Below are 17934 nucleotides of genomic sequence, written 5' to 3'. Positions count from 1 at the left end.
AATATACTGTGTATATGCATATAAAACAAATCTGGACTTCATGAAAAAGTAAATGTTTCCTGTTATTTAAAAAAAGAAAAGAAAAAAAGTTTCCTATTATTCTAGATTCATTACGCATGGAGTGAAATATATCAGGCCTGTTTTGGTTTAATTTAGATGATAGCATTTTACAGCTGATGAAAAAATCAAGTATCTCAAAATATGAGAATATTACATCGGACCAATAATAAAAAAAACTAAATTAGGCTATAATACAGAAATGAGGACCTTCTGAAAAGTTTGATGAACTCAATACTTGGTCTGGGCTCCTTTTGGATGAATTATTGCATCAATGCGGCCAGGCATATAGGCAATCAGTCTGTTGCACTGCTGAGGGGTTATTGTGAATGCCTGCTTTGGTAGCGGCTTTCGTAATTTGTAGTAAAAAATAAATCCTATAATACAGTATTTTGAGTTACAATATTTTTGAGTTTCCATGAGCTGTAAGCCATAATCAACTTTCTGAAAAGGAATGAAAAAATCTTCTTTTAGCCGTAACATCACTAACGTCAAAGGCTTTCCTACACGTCTGCACCTTTAGACTCTTCAAAGTGTCGCTGTCTATATTTAGAGAGCAGAGACGACACAGGAACAAGCAGGCCCTGTTGTAGTGACAGTAATGTCAGCAAGGGAGCGGGCGCAGCTTCTGTTTGCTGGTACAAACGATCCTCATTAAGCCGCACGGAGAATAAAGCAAAACGGAGGAGGGAGTAAGACAGGACTATAGAAGAGAAGGCATGTCAAGACAATCGCTCACATCAGAGAGCAGCGACTTAAATAGCCATATGTTTTGTTTTTCTGAACAGGAGTATAACGACAGGTTTGACAGCGCAATCAAAGCACAATGCCGGCGTTGGAAAAAATTGAGAATGCGCCGATTACTGTGTGCGCTGGACCGAGGCAAATTGGTTATTATAATGGCGTGATTTCAGAGGCAGAAGCGCAAAGTGTACTGTGTGGCAACTTCAAATACAAGCTATTATAATATGAACTGTGGATTCACACGCACACACACTTTCACTTTACATTGCAATACACTGCTTTGCAAAGGGACTTTAAAGTGAATGATTCACATTTTACATGTATTTATTCATATAGCACCTTTACACTGCTGCAAAGTGCTTAACAAAGGAAAATCAAACTAAACCTAGTCCCAGTAAGAGAACAGGCAGGCACACAGACTTGAGCACATACACAATGAAATAGCATAAGAAAAATCACAGATAAAATATAAAAACAGAATAAATAAAAGTAAAATGAATAAACCAAATTACAAGCTAGAGATGATTACTATCGTGGCTTTTTGATGAATGCGTTCGTGAGCGTGTCTGTTGGTGTGTGTGTGTTTGTGTGTAAGTAAGTAGCATTTTATTTAAGAAGAACCTTTTAAATCCAGGGCTACAAAGTGTTTCAAAGGGTACAATAAGAGTAAAATAAAAAAACAGACAAATGTGTGAAAGGCAATGTAGTTTTGCGAAAAAAAAACTTTTTGTCTCCTCTAGAAGGGTTTGATGAAAAAATGTGCTTGACAGGATGGAATTGAACCCTGTCTGAGGAACTGAGGTGATCAATGGAATCTTATAATATTCAAATCCCCTGGTCTGACACAATGTCAAAAACTCACAGGGACACCACTATAATAACACACTTTCACATGCCAATCATACTCTCTCACGCCTACTTCACACGTCACATACTAACACACACACATATATACTAACACACACACACACACACACACATACGTATGCACACACACACACACACACACACACACACACACACACACACACACACACATACGTATGCACACACACACACACACACACACACATTCACTAGATTAATATGTTTTTATGTATTTTCTGGTAAATATTATCTTTTATCAAATCTACATTCTCCAGAATCGATTTCTCCACCTTAAAGTGATACGTGTGAGAATCTGTCATACTATGTAAGACCAGGTATGAGTTGTGGCCTAAACCGCCTCTCATATTACTGTCTCACTGAACATGTAACGGCTGGATCAGGAGGACACAGGCGCGGAGACAGTATCAGTTTTAAGAAGGTTTATTTGGAAGTAACCAGCAGGGGGTTAGGACCGTGATCCGGGGGGTGGGGTGGGGGGGGGAAGCTAGCTGTCATGGGGCTCCAGGGAGAGAGCAACAGGGCAAGTCCAGGGAGCTGAGTGTGAGTAGGCTAGAGCAGGCAGGCAGAGGGGTCCGGGAGAAAGTGCTGGCGGGCGAGGGCTGGAGCTGGTGGCTGGAGTCAGGCCGGTAGAGCTGTGGCAGAAAAAACAGGAGTTGGCCAGGAAAAATGCAAAAAGCGGAGCTGCAAACAGGTTAGCTTAGAGAGAGGACTGACTGTGTGGAAACAGAATCTACAATCTGGCAGTGTCTGGAAGGTAGGGCCGGGTATATGAAGAGCCGTTGATTGAGGATTGATGGCAGCTGTGAATGCTGGTGATTGACTCCAGCACACCTGACTCCAACCCTGCAATTACACCAGCACACAGACAAGGGTAAAAGGGAAAAAACAACACAAGGGGCTAGAGGCCCAAGCAGGATCATGACAGAACATGCAGAATCAGGTGAAAACACCAGACAAAGGATGGCCTCAGCTGCCCTCAGGTGAGTTTACTGCTCCTTTTTATAGACTGTGCCTCAATGGGGCACAACTTACTGTAAATGTTATTGCTCTCTCTCTCTGCCTCTCTCTACGACCCACCCACACACACACACACACACACACACACACACACACAAATCCCCTGGTCTGACACAATGTCAAAAACTCACACGGACACCACTATAATAACACACTTTCACATGCCAATCATACTCTCTCACGCCTACTTCACACGTCTGGGCATTATACAACTTAATTACACACCCAACCCAACTGTAATTTCCTAGAAACTCTAATTTCCTCATACCGCAACATCAAACTGTCACACACACAATAAGATAGAATACTTCTGCGTGTGAAAAGAGAATGATAGAGTTGGAATTGTAGCACTTTCAAGAGAGCATTGTACTGGGTGTGAGAGGGTATACAGTAATTAAAACAGAATTTAGTTTGATTGAGCAAGACAGTTCTGGCAATCACTTCTTAAAGGGACTGTTCAGTATTTTTGAAGAAGGGTTATACAAGGTACTTATGCATAGTTAGTCTAGTTCAGGGGTGTCCAAACTTTCTTCACTGAGGGCCACATACAGAAAAATCTACGAAGGGCCGGGCCACTTGGCAAAAATAACACATTTATCAGGACATGTAGCTGCTCTGATGTTTAGTTTCATATAGTGTCTTCGTAAATTGTAATCCTTCTTCACGGCAACACTTTACTTGCACATTAAACAGATACATTCCCCCTCTTGTTAAATGCCATTGATACACCCAGTGTTTTCTGCTTTTGCGTCCAATGTCCAGCTGGGTGAAAATAGTAGCCAGCCTAGATCCCGCCCCTCCAAGGATGGCCTCAGCTGCCCTCAGGTGAGTTTACCGCTCCTTTTTATAGACTCTGCCTCAATGGGGCACAACTTACTGTAAATGTTATTGCTCTCTCTCTCTGCCTCTCTCTACGACACACACACACACACACGCACACGCACACGCACACGCACACGCACACACGCACACACACGCACACACACCTTTTCTGGTAAATATTATATAAGAGAAAAAGCATATAAAACTGTCAGGGAGACGCAAAACAGAAAATCAAAAAGATGACACATAAGAGCAACAAAATCAAATCAGAGATGATGTTTGAATTCCAAACTTTTCCAGATTAGTCTGAAAGGTGTGGTCATCACACACAAGAGACGAGAGAGGGGCGGACATTTCCGCGTGAGCGAGTATAATAGGTCAGCTTGGGTAGCGGGGTGAAGTAAGCTGAATAACACAGGATAGTTAACCACTCCAATAGGTAGGTAATGACTTCATTTATTTGTTTAGGGTATTAAGGCAAAGAATAATTCCCATGTATTGCTAACATGTATTGATTGAGGTTAAAGTGGTTGTAAACAAAAAAATAATGGATTAATTAAGGTGAGACAATGCAGGTGTAAATTTATATACACCATAATCAAGATTATAGATGTGATCATGAAACGGTGCCAGTTGTTTGCTGACCTTAAAACAATTATTTGTTTTCCAATTTCTTTCAGACATGTTTGAATAGATATGCAAATTGTTCAATATCTATCTAATTATGTGTGAACTTGCATCTCTTTAAAAACAAAAAAATCTAGACATTGGATGAGACCAGAGTTAAAATCTTGATTTTATTTTATACAAATTGTCGCCAAATTTTTTACAGAAAATTTTCATTTTTCAATTGAAAATTTTCAATTTCATTTCATTTTCATTTAACCTTTACTCGTACCCGAGAGATCAATTGAGGGTTGACCCTCATTTGCAGTGATGTCAAGTCAAATAAATGCAAAGCAAAAACAACAAATAATCTACAATGCAAAATACAACTGATAAAGAGACAAAAACTATTGAAGAATTTCGACAGCGATTTAGGATGGCTGCAATTAAAATTAAATGTTTGAAAGTACAATATAGCCTAATTAAAACAGTTACAGGTAGAGTTCAGCAGAGTTATGATAATATGTCTGCATTTGTTAACGAATATGAGGGTATTTATTTTAATTTGCTGCTGTAAATTGTTCCAGGAGTCAGGGGCACTTAAAGGCCTACTTCACCGGTGGGAATATGAAGGTGTATTGAATTCTGAGATCCTATGTAGTATAAATGTGCAAAAAAAAAAAAAATCGGTTCATCCTAGCCTGAGAAAAGGCAGAAAGAGTGTTTTTTTTAACCCTATATTAATCTTACTGTGACATCACAGTAAGATAAATGTAGGGTTAAAAAAAAAATTACTTTGTAAATATTCCTGTGATGTCACAGTAGGAGAGATCACAGTAATATTTACAAAGTAAGGTTTTTTTTTTAACCCTATATTTATCTTACTGTGATGTCACAGTAAGATTAATATAGGGTTAAAAAACACTCTTTCTGCCTTTTCTCAGGCTTGGATGAACCAATTTCAATTTTTTTTGCACATTTATACTACGTAGGATCTCAGAATTCAATACACCTTCATATTCAAACCGGTGAAGTAGGCCTTTAAGCTAAAGCGAAATTTGCAGCATTGCAGTCAAATAATGTGGTAGCTTCCGGGATAATATAGAATTATATGACACAACATTATAAATCAAAAATGGTAACACTTTACAATAAGGTACACAAAATTGTAGTAACTGCTGCATAGTTATGCTGCTTATGCAGTACCCACTACATATTTATTTAAAAAAAAATGAGTAACTACTACATAGTTATGCATTACCTACTACATAGTTATAATATTGTTCTAACTACAGTACTACATATTAATTTATTAAAAAACAAAAAAATAATACTACATAGCTATGCATTACCTATTACATAGTTTAATTTTTTTTGGTAATTATTACATAGTTTTTTTTTTTTTTTTTTTTTAGTAACTCCTCTCGATCTGGAGTCAGTGTGCTGAAAAAAATCTGATGTAAATACAAAGCTGGTAAACCTGGTATATAAAAAAGGGTATAACAAAGGGGGCCTACTGTAGCTAGCAACATGCCTGTTTTCACAATTTAGGCTGTGTAATATCTCTGAATTTTTTTTTTTCAGCACCCTCACAGTACAGTGTGCAGCCGGTGACAGAATGTGTTTTCATTCCTCAAATCAGTGTTCTTCCATCTCCTCAGATCATGGCTGACTTTGACAAGGTGCTGCCGTACTGGGGTTCAGTGGAGGCAGACTACTCTGCCAGTGGCAACCTGCTTCTGACCCAGTTAGTTGCTACAAGATAAGATTTCTCTTAGGCTTTCATTTATTTATCCAAGGTGTAGTCAGCGATTCTGGAGCATGCTAGTTGTCAAAATCACTTTTAGTCAAAGTCAGTGAATATTATTATCTGCTACCTCTCTGTACTGTAGGCTATGGTATGTAAACAAAGGGCATGTAAACAAAGGGGGCCCACCATAGCTAACAACATGACCATTTACTCAGCCTACAGAGTGTATTAACACTCGATATTTTTCAGCACAGACACAATGCGGACAGCTTGCAGACCTTGAGGAAACATTCACTGATTTTGACAAAAAGTGATTGTGACGACAAGCGTTCCCCCCGAATCGCTGGTTCCAATATCGCTTTAATTTCTAAAATTGTAAAATATGCTGTTGCTAAAGCATCTACATAGAACAATTTTGAAGGACATGACTCGGGCTCAATGTCCTCAGATGAAGCTGTACAGACCCACTTAATTCCTTTTTCTTCGTAGTTTATTCACAGATCACCCACACACCCAGAAGCTGTTCCCCAAGTTAGCGGACATCCCCCAGGTCGACCTGGCTAAGCACGCGGGCGTTACCTCCATGGGTGCCACCGCGCTGAAGCAACTGGGCCAGGTGCTGAAAGCCAGAGGGAACCATGCTGACAGCCTCAAAGCTCTGGCCCACAGCCACGCCACAAAGTACAAGGTCCCCGTAGGCTACTTCAAGGTGGGGTGCAGGTAGATTAGGGAAAGTTTCAATATGTCATACGTACATCTTGTCTTGTGATCCCTAATCCTCCTTCGCATACTTGCCAACCTTGACACCTCGAAAACAGGGAGGATTCCAAAATCAAAGCGCAGGGCCTGGGGCTCCCTCACAGAAAAAAATGTTGCTTTGTTTCCTGCATCCTTGCAAATTTATTATTAAAGTTTCAAAAAGAAAAATACTCAAGTGTTTATTCAAGCTTCAATGCTATAGTTTAAGTGCTTAAACACCAGGTTGATGCCCTATAAAAAGGCACTAATAAATATATACATTTAGCAACCTAGACTATTCATTCTTTCCAACCTCATCGGTACAAATTCAGTGTACAAAAAGGAAGTGTCAATCATATGCATCAGTGTTGATGGACAAATTGTTGAGGTATACTTAAACGTATCAAAGGAAAACCGCACCCTGCACATAAAGTTTGGCTGCTGCGTTGTTGCTCAACGCTTTGAAATGTGCACACATAACCTGTAGGTTGAGCACGCGCGACACTCAATACATGAGACACCTGTCTAGACATGAATATATTAGCACTTTTCCGGGTCAAGAAGATGTGCTGTATTGTTGTGCGGTTGACACCAATGGTTTTGATACCCAATACAAATTGTGAGAAATGTAGGAAGAAAGTTGGCGAGGGTGTTGAAAAATCGGGAGTTTTGGCAAGTATGCAAGGCTCCTCGTAGGCTTTTAAACAAGGAGCTGCTTCATTTTCTGTGCTCCTCAGACCTGATCTTAAAGAGGTTTAAATGACAGTTCTCTGCAATTCTCTCCACAGCTGATGACCGAGGCCGTTGTTAAAGTCATGGAGGAGAAGGCTGGACTGGATGCCGCTGGGCAGAAAGCCATGAGGAACATAATGGCTGTCGTCATCAAAGATCTTGAGGCCAACTACAAAGAATTAGGCTACTGAAGATCAAGGTTAAGCCGGGTCAAGAAAACCTTCCACATGCTAAAAAATGTGCCAGCATAGTTTTAACCTCAAATACTGCTATACAGTTGAAAAACACATATTAAGCTTCACAGATGTATCTTTTATTGCAAGACAATTGTATCAGATTGTGTTAGATACTTTAAAGTTCAGTTAAATGATTTTGAACAACATATTGCTAATCTCTCTTGCATATTACCAATAAAAGTCTGTCGCTTTGCTGTGCAATTTTTTGACAATGAGTCTAAGTTATGTTATGATGAGCCATTTTTTGTTGTCTGAGGACAGAAATAGCAAAGACAATTATTTGAAAAAATATTAATTGAATGGATGGGCCGACAGCAGCTATGGCAGGTCAAATAGATTTCACCGCAAAACTGACTAAAACTGTCTAATAAATTCCTGGTGCTTTCTGAATTACATTTAGGCTGCACCTGTGCCGTAACCTCTGTACCACCGTCCATACTGTACACACTTCTGTACTCAATCAAATTGGTCAAATTTCCATGCCTGAGTTTGGCTGCTGGCGCGTCTATGAGTCACTCATCGTCCAAGGTCACAGGGGGTCCCAAGCCTAGACGCATGCTCTCCACTAGAATAGAGTGACAGTCGATGTAAGTGGGTGATCTAGAGGTTAAGGTCCACAAAGAGGGCAGACCCAGAGAGGGGATGCGAAGCGGGGCAACTTCAAGCTCTCTGCCTTCTGACACGATGGCAGTGCTGGTTGTATGATAATGAAGCATTTCCCTTGAAGAGATGGAGCAGATCACTCACCAGGGAAAACGACTTGGAGACAGCTGAGAAGGAAAGGCAAGGCCACATGGAGGAGAAATGTCACTCATACACTTGCAGTGTAATATGCTTTTCCCCTACACGAAGCCTCCGCACAGCTATCCTTCATTACATGCTTACTGGTTTCAGCCATTTTGAAAAATGTAGGCACCCCAGCAGTCATTACCCTGGTCCATCATTCACGTGGCGTTTAGATTGGATGCAAGTGTGAAATAATTGTTGCGCAATACTTAAAGGTCACATATAATGCTCATTTTCAGGTTCAAAATTGTAATATGGGTTTCTACTAGAAATTGTTTTCACGGTGTAGCGTCTAAACCAGGGGTTTTCAAAGTGTGAGAGAGTGAGCCCCCCCCCAAAAAAAAATGTTCTAAATCCCTGTTTGTTTTGAAAGATATTTGAATTATTTTACAAATTTATAGTAGAGACTGAGTGTGCAGCGGAGTGAGAAAGATAGGCAGACAGACTTTCCCAAATTATTGACTAGTTAAATGTCATTCACACACCCAGTGTTTTTTCGCTAGTGTCTCCAATGTCGAGCTGGAGGAAAATAGTAGCCAGTGGAGAACCAGACCCTCCTAGGGGTGTCCGGGGGTATGCCCCCCCGGAACATTTTTTTTCACCTTTTTAAAGTGAAATGCATGAATCTGGTGCACTTTGAGAGGAAAATTAAGAGGCTAAATATGAGGAATTTTGTGTGAACAAATAATTTGGAGACACTGGGTCTGATGAATTAGAAGCTATTGAAGAAAGACACATGGATTTTCCATAAAAATATTAATTTAAAATACAAAAATGTATGCAGGGTCCTCTGGGTTGGGTTTGGCGCTCTTTTTTTTAACGAGACATATTTCTCTGTAATATAATGAATCCATTTAAATGGAGGAACAAAGCAGAATAACTCTTGTCCAGCTATGCCGTGATCTTAATATAAAAAATATAAAAATTCTCTTATACTTTGGGAGACTCTAGTAACACCGGGGACCCATATTAATGTTGAAACACCATTGAAAAGTTCCTTTTTGCATGATAGGTGACCTTTTATTTGTAAGAATACGTCCCTATCCATTTGGGCATCCATAAGGTCAATTTGTTCTGCATTGCTGTGTAACTGAGCTTTTGAAATGTGCTTGTGCTGACTGTGCTTCCCCCTCACCTTGTGTTAAGCAGGAAGGACAGGCAGGGAGTGGGACTTGCGGAGCCAGGTGTTGGCCGTCCCCCTACTTTCTGCTTAGCGCGCTGGATAGCTGGGGAGAGGGCCATCCTGGATGTCCTGTTACGGAACACTGAACATGCCAGGGGGTGTGGTAATCAGGCTCCACTCCCTAATAATATAGAGCCCCATTATATAGCCAAGCCTTATGACTAAGCGCAATGATAGCATAGCCTGTGATCACTGATGCAGAGATATAGGGCTAATGCTAGATTTAGTTGGGCGATAAGGAGATATGACATGGTAACTGGGATACACATTTAGACTATAGGAAGTAGCTTAAGTCTGCCCAAAGAGGTCACTGAGGATGTCTCTGGGTTATGTCATCCATGACGTATTGTACACCATTCTTTAACTTGTCATTACTGGGAGTTTAAAGACAAGTTAAGTTAAATCGGATATCATGCAACAGCAGAAATCAGATGTGTCTGGATGTGTGATTTTAGACAGCACTGTACCAACCGCTCCCTCTCTCTTGCTTTTTGCTCTTGACGTAGATGGAGAGAACACATCAAAAATGGATGAAAGAAGCATATTAAACAAGAGTGGGATGTCACATACTGTAAAAGCTTGTCACATCAGATACACTTACGCATACTGTGTATTTAAGAATACAGATACTGCACTGCACAAGAACCAGGGTGTAAACATACATAGCTTAATTTAGCAATGCATTTTACAGACACAAATATAAGAACTGAGGTCATAGCGTCTTCTGCCGCTTTTATCCAGGGATTTAGGTGTTGGCAGAAAAGATGTGACACCTTTCTGGAAGTAGTAATTGGATAGAGGTGTTGTTAAGGGCGACATTGGTGATAATGAGAATCCTTCTTAGGCTCTATTATTAGCTGACAGGTGTAGTGATGTGGTTGGTTCACCTGCAGGATTAAAAAGCAAGCAAAGTAAATCAGGGTATGTTTTTTTTCATATGACAGGCCTCGTAACCCATGTGTGTCACAGTACATTAAGTGCACACTGGCATGAGACTGGATCCCAGTGAAGACAGCATCTCGGCTAATGTGGTCACAGCTAATTTGAGCTTCCAGGGAAATGCTGCTCCACCGCAAAATGAATGAGTGAGTGCTGGGGCTGCATTATTCAAATGTGGCCTCTCCACACAGATGTCGGGACAAAGACACAGACACACACACACACACACACACACACACATGAAACCAAAAAAAGTTTTTAATTTCACACCACGCCCACCAAAAAATTAAATAAGTGTATTTATACAGCATGTTTAGAAATCTAACTTTACCAAAGTAGTGAACAAATTCTGGCAATTTTGGTTAGAATTGTTACAAAATCCTTGATTATCATGATGACACTGTGCACCCCTTCAAAATCAACTTTCATGGATGAAGTCTTTTACTACAGCTAGCATTACCCGCTCATGGCTGATTGGAGTTCAGGAGTCTTTCTAACCATGTAGGCCTCTAAATAAAAGCTCTTAAACTTTTGTTATATACTTGACTGCCTTGATCCAGAATGTATGGGGACACAATTACTCTGCAAAACATATTCCACTAAACTTAAAGTGTTTGACTGAAGGCTTTGCCTCTTTACCATCTTGAGTATGGGGTCACAATGAGTCTATAAAGCCACCTTCACACAAGAAGCTAAAGCTCTTCGGACAGAGCCTTTGGAATTTGTATTTTCTCATTTGCCCTCCTGTCTGAACTGATGCATTAGCCCTCTTTGCCTTTGTCTGTTTGAAGGCCGCTAGTTTCCTCTCAACTCATCAACCAGAGCATAGTGCAAGGCCAGTGTTCATTTTGCTGCAGGGATGGTAGGCTGACCTTGAAGGGTTCTTATTACTGGACTCCCCAGACTCAGGATTCTAAGGCTTTGCGTACCTTGGGATGCTGGGTAATCTTTTCCGGTGAGAACTAGGGAGGTCAATGACTGACTGTACTGCTCGGATCCTTGTATCTGTGTCTCGCTTGGTTTCTTTGAGCTATATCTCTATCCTTTTTTCCCATTCCTTATAGCCAAGATATCATTGACATAACCCTGACAGCTCTTTGAAACGTACTCTACCCTACTTGCATGGTTGACCTCTCTCTGTTGCCGGCTTTTGCAATCTATGCTTTTCAGAAGCACTCAGTTTTTGCCTGATAAAAGGAAAAGTATAATACAATAGATAAACTATTATAAGCACGTCTTTCTCACCCTTAGTGTGTTTTTGTAGCTTGTATGTGGCTACATGTATAGAAATACCACTGGTGTCACCATGAAGAGGAATAACAACACTGATGATTGATAAAAACAGGTAAAATATCATCAAAATGGAGTTCATGATAGCAATAAGCCATCACACCCATGGTCAACAGAAACGGTTGCCATGTGGGTCTGATCTGGTGGCTGTCTATAAAGAAGGTAAGTCAAGAAAACTTAAGATGAAGTTCAAGAAAAAAACTATTACAATATATCAGTTGTTATAATCATGGCGCTCAGCTCTTTCAGGAATTTCTAGCTAGCTCCACCAATGTAGATTTCCCCCCTCCCACTATAATAAAGGACAACAATTCACCAAGAAGACTGACAAATGTAAATGCAGCAACCGGGCGTGGCACATCTGAAAAATAGCTATGGCTAAATATATTTAAACAGAGAGATATCAAATAAATGTGTAGACAAGCAGCTCTCTCTCTATCTCTCTTGGAAAGCCTGTTTTTGTTAGCACCGGGGTTAATGCAATGTTTACCAAATTACGTTGAAAAGAACCAATTTAGCATCAATGGACAGTTACGGCCATGTTCCTTCATCTTCCTCACAGCACTGCTTTGCTGCCTCCACTGCTTCATCTTCATACCAGTTTAGGATGTTGGAAGGATGTCGGATGTTGAAATTATCCACTGAACAGAAATCAGAAGAACACATCCCCAGATGTTACACTCTAAACACGTTCCAAAATAGCTGCCAGGCATGTCTCCAATATACAGTATGTCACAAAAGTGAGTACACCCCTCACATTTCTGCACATATTTTATTATATCTTTTCATTGGACAAAACTTAAGAAATGACACTTTGATACAATGTAAATAAGTCTATTTACAGCTTGTATAACAGTGTAAATTTACTGTCCCCTCAAAATAACTCGACACACAGCCATTAATGTCTAAACTTAAGGCAACAAAAGTGAGTACACCCCTGAGTGAAAATGTCCAAATTGGGCCCAAAGTGTCAATATTTTGTGTGGCCACCATTATTTTCCAGCACTGCCTTAACCCTCTTGGGCATGGAGTTCACCAGAACTTCACAGGTTGCCACTGGAACCCTCTTCCACTCATTTATGACGACATCACGGAGCTGTTGGATATTAGAGACCTTGCGCTCCTCCACCTTCCGTTTGAGGATGCCCCAAAGATGCTCAATGGGGTTTAGGTCTGGAGACATGCTTGGCCAGTCCATAACCTTTACCCTCAGCTTCTTTAGCAAGGCAGTGGTCATCTTTGAGGTGTGCTTGGGGTCGTTATCATGTTGGAATACTGCCCTGCGACCCAGTTTACGAAGGGAAGGGATCATGCTCTGCTTCAGTATGTCACAATACATGTTGGCATTCATGGTTCCCTCAATGAAGTGTAGCTCCCCAGTGCCGGCAGCACTCATGCAGCCCCAGACCATGACACTCCCACCACCATGCTTGACTGTAGGCAAGACACACTTGTCTTTGTACTCCTCACCTGGTCGCCGCCACACACGCTTAACACCATCTGAACCAAATAAGTTTATCTTGGTCTCATCAGACCACAGGACATGGTTCCAGTAATACATGTCCTTAGTCTGCTTGTCTTCTGCAAACTGTTTGCGGGTTTTCTTGTGCATCATCTTTAGAAGAGGCTTCTTTCTGGGATGACAGCCATGCAGACCAATTTGATGCAGAGTGCGGCGTATGGTCTGAGCACTGACAGGTTGACCCCCCACCCCTTCAAGCCCTGCAGCAATGCTGGCAGCACTCTTGCGTCTATTTTCCAAAGCCATCCTCTGGATATGACGCTGATCACGTGCACTCAACTTCTTTGGTCGACCGTGGCGAGGGATGTTCTGAGTGGAACCTGTCCTTTTAAAGCGCTGTATGGTTTTGGCCACCGTGCTGCAGCTCAGTTTCAGAGTGTTGGCAATCTTCTTATAGCCTAGGCCATCTTTATTTAGAGCAACAATTCTTTTTTTCAGATCCTCAGAGAGTTCTTTGCCATGAGGTGCCATGTTGAACTTCCAGTGACCAGTATGAGAGAGTGAGAGCAATAACGCCAAATTTAACACACCTGCTCCCCACTCCCACCTGAGACCTTGTAACACTAACGAGTCACATGACACTGGAGAGGTGAAAATGTCCAAATTGGGCCCAATTTGGACATTTTCACTTAGGGGTGTACTCACTTTTGTTGCCTTCAGTTTAGACATTAATGTCTGTGTGTCGAGTTATTTTGATGGGACAGTACATTTACACTCTTATACAAGCTGTAAACTGACTACTTTACATTATATCAAAGTGTCATTTCTTCAGTGTTGTCCCATGAAAAGATATAATAAAATATGTGCAGAAATGTGAGGGGTGTACTCACTTTTGTGACATACTGTATCTAAGCTATTCATCAGAACTAAAGCAGTTCCTATGAAATGTTTGTAAGAAATAATGTTGTCTTTTATGCTGTGAGCATTACAGACAAAATGCAATTCACATGAGGCAGAAAGCTCAGGGATAGACAAATATGAGAAGCGGGTATTCCATCATGGCTTATAACTCTCAATTGACCATCATTCTAACTAAATTGTTTAACGTAAGTCCTTCAAGTTAAACATTTACAAATATAATAAATTGCATGTTTTCAACCCATTGGCAGCTAAAAGGCTGACGCTGACCTGTCCCTTCAATAATCCGACCATCTGTTTCCTCCTTTCAAAGATGCTTCTTGTTTTTCACTCACTTTCTTGTTTTTGAACATCTGCTGTGACTCATTTAAACACTATATTTAGCAGGCTTCCTGTTGTCCAACTTAGAGAGGACAAAGTTGCAGTAAATAAAATTGAAATAATAAAAAAAGATGAAAGAAAGAAATATACAATTAAATGCATGAGCCGATGGATGAGTAGCGCCAACTTAAGGTGGATTCAGCGATTCTAGAGAGTGCTTGTATTCAAAATCAGTGAATACGCCCCTCACGTCACAATACGCTACCTGTCCGTACGTTGTGCGTGCCGAAAAAAATTGGGCATTAATACACAGCCTAGGCTCTGTAAATTGTTATGTAATGAAAGGGGGCCCACCGCTGCTAACATCCCTGTTTACTGAGCCAAGGCTGTGTTATACCACTGGATATTTTTTGTGCATATGCAGTATGGACAGGTAGCGGATCATGAGGAAATATTTACTGGTTTTGACAAAATTGAAGCATTCTCCAGAATTGCTGACTCTACTTTTTATTTCATGAGTGGATGTTTTGGCAACAACATGCCTTCTTCGGACAATGTCTTGTTTAGCGTATCTGGGGGGAATGGATTTTACAAGATAATCAATATTGAAAAAAGGAAGATGGAGGCAAGATATTACTGCAACGTCAGCTCATGTAAGGAAGTCTTCATTGTAAAGTGCTACCGGTTCCTTTCGATTTTTTTACTTGTTTGCTCTCTGTAAAGTTAATGAGGGCACTAGACCATCCCTCTCTACATTAAATTCACCTAAAGCTGCGTCCAAAATCAATGCTACATATAGTAGTCACTCCAGAATTTAATAAATTAGAGTCACCATGGTATCCTGTTTCAACAGTATTCAACAGTGTTTAGGCGCTGGTGTCGTAAACTCTCTGTTTTTGTCCAAAGGTGTCGCTAGAATCAATAGAAACTGAAAGCTCCTCGTAGTCACTTGAAGAAAAGATAGATTTACGTTTAGATGTATTGGCCTAAGCTGATTGGAACAGGGATGGTATTTTATAGAAATGTTGCACGATAGATAGGAGAAAGCCCTGCAACCCAAGGACTTCTTTTTAGCTCTGGGGATGGATAGGAGCCCGTTATTCTAACGTTGTGTAAGGTAGAATGAGGTCAGACAGGTTTGAAGGGACAAGCCCATTTAGAATTTCATAAGTCATGAGAAGCACCTTAAAGTCTGATCAGACATGAATAGTTTAATGTGTCACTTACAATGAGTCTTAAAGGTGCAATGTGTAAAAGGAAAATACTTGATAGATATGAAATATAATATTCACAACTATGTTTCAATTAGTAAATCGCTTTTCTTACCTTAGAATTTGACTTTTGTACCTACATAGGAGTTGGCCGCGCCACTGTGTTTCTATAATATCACAGAATTGACAAACTAGAATTGAGTCTGTTGGAAGACGAAGAAGTACCGTACAACTAAATACATCATCACCTCATCACTTAAAGTTGTGTTAAGACTTGAGGCAGTGGTGGATGATGCTTTGTTTATTTACTAGCTTCTTGTCATTGAAGGGCATTGTAGCACCTGCAAATTCTCCAAACGGGAGGGGTAGACACGAAGCGTTGCAATCTTTTACCAATAGATGATGCCAAAATACACCTTTATTACAGTCAGCATCGTTTATTTCGAAACTTGTTGGTACTTGTGGTTTTAAATTCCACTGTGTATTTATATTTAGGAGGGATTCTATTTTGCATGCAAATTAGTCAAATATGTAATCCGGTATCAAATCTGAATGAACTCGTCCATACCGTCTATTGAGACTGTCTCTCACCTACACAATCTGTTTCCAGCACAGCTACAGTGTCAGATACGTCCCTCATCAAATTAACAGACTAACAACTGGGAAAAACAGTAGACCTATTTACATGCAAGCCTGCTTCCCACTAATTAAATCTATCAGCACCAACCCTGTTGATTGAGTCACTGACTGAGCTGTGACAGAGAATAATACGATCTTAATGTACTGTATATGGGTAGCATTAATGTCCCTTGACACCCAGTCAATGGTTAAGTAGCTTACGTTGCTCCCATGTTTCTCCCTTTCATATACTTTAGTTTATGAATATGTCAGCGACTTCTGTACTGGCACCTGCTTTTTAAATAGCTTCAGTAAACAAAAAGCGTATTTATTCATTCTATATAATTACTGTCAGGGTTCAATGTAACATTCCTTCCCCACCGGCACTCATGTTGCTGTCAAACAACTTAAACTGCATTCACGTTTGTGTGATTCTGGAGAATGCTTGTCAAAATCAGTGAATACTGTATCTCCTTGCGATCTTCAAACCTTTCTAAAATGTGATTGCTGTTATAACACGTCCTAGGCTCTGTTAACAAAGGGGCCCACCATAGCTAGCAACATACCAGTTCACAGAGCCTATAGGCTATTAACACTGGATATGTTTCCAGTGCACACAGTATGGACCTGATCAATATCTACATCTATCTAAAAAAAAAACACCACCAGGATAAATAATCCTTTATTCATTCACTGAATGAATCAAAATATCCAGTGTTTCTTTTTTTAATTGAACAATACAAAATGATCTGCAACTAATGGAGGCGACCTCTGTCCCCAGTCATTGCTGCGGCCATGGCTTCAATTCATTAAAAACTCCTCGTTACGCTTATTGGGGAAGAAAAAAACACTGTTATCCTTGAGAAGGTGGAAGTGTAGTGGAAGTAGACACTTGGGTGCTATCAGGATAAAGTGCTGGGGCAATCGACCGCCACGCTCTTCCTTCATACCCACCATTGTATGAAACCAAGGGCGTTAAAATGTGTCCAAGATGAACTCCTCTGTGTAGCCCAGCCAAGCTTGTGTGTCTTTTATTCCATGGAGTAATCCCCTTTTTTTTTTTTTTTTTTTGCTGTTGTAATTGTGTTGGTGCTCAGAGACATGGAGAAAGTAGATTAATTTGGGCCGGATTAGGATGTTTCATTTGAAATGTTTCATTTGGCTAATTAAATGCTGTAGCGTCCTATTATTTGTCATAAACTGCAGAGAGAGAGAGATGGAGTGGGGAGGGGACAGGCTCTATCATCCATGTCAGCTGGGGCCCAGTGGAGATGAGTGTGTGTGTGTGTGTGTGTGTGTTGGGGGGTGGGGGGGGGGGCATCTTAAATAACCAGGTTTTCGTCCTTGAAGGCCACCTTAGCTTGTGTAAATTCCCCAGGCTAGAACTTTCAACGCTAGATGATGCCAAAACTACACCATTATTACAAACTGCACTTTCAATAACGTGAAACCATTGGCAGGCATGTGTGTTGCGTTGTGAATGTGCGTGCCAACATATAAACAAAATGCGGACACACTTGTCCAAACACTGCTAAAAAAACATGGTGCCCTTAAGGCTGATCAATCATCTCTAGTGTTTAATAACACCTTCATGTTTCCCCATTGTAGATAACCCT

General features: G+C 40.5%; 1 protein-coding gene across 1 annotated transcript; it reads left to right on the top strand.

Annotated features, from left to right (window-relative positions):
• The first annotated feature begins 3840 nt into the window (after positions 1–3840).
• LOC307265627 (myoglobin-like) lies at positions 3841–7791 on the top strand. The gene is made up of 4 exons (XM_080047403.1): positions 3841–3967; positions 5796–5881; positions 6374–6593; positions 7411–7791. The coding sequence occupies exons 2-4, from the start codon at positions 5799–5801 to the stop codon at positions 7543–7545; spliced, it is 438 nt and encodes a 145-aa protein (XP_079903529.1). The 5' UTR covers positions 3841–3967; positions 5796–5798; the 3' UTR covers positions 7546–7791.
• Positions 7792–17934: the final 10143 nt, after the last annotated feature.

The sequence above is a fragment of the Ammodytes marinus genome (genome assembly GCF_949987685.1).
Source record: "Ammodytes marinus genome assembly, chromosome: 19".
NCBI lineage: Eukaryota > Metazoa > Chordata > Actinopteri > Uranoscopiformes > Ammodytidae > Ammodytes > Ammodytes marinus.
The sequence above is the reverse complement of the archived record's forward strand: the minus strand, read 5'-3'. Positions and strand labels throughout refer to the sequence as shown.

What these genes read in the sequence shown, in the direction of transcription:
- LOC307265627 (XM_080047403.1), top strand. Translation starts at nt 5,799, where the DNA reads ATGGCTGACTTTGACAAGGTGCTGCCGTACTGGGGTTCAGTGGAGGCA. An exon ending in GGCAACCTGCTTCTGACCCA is followed by an intron (nt 5,882 to 6,373) that starts GTTAGTTGCTAC and finishes TTTTCTTCGTAG; the next exon opens with TTTATTCACAGATCACCCAC. An exon ending in TCCCCGTAGGCTACTTCAAG is followed by an intron (nt 6,594 to 7,410) that starts GTGGGGTGCAGG and finishes TTCTCTCCACAG; the next exon opens with CTGATGACCGAGGCCGTTGT.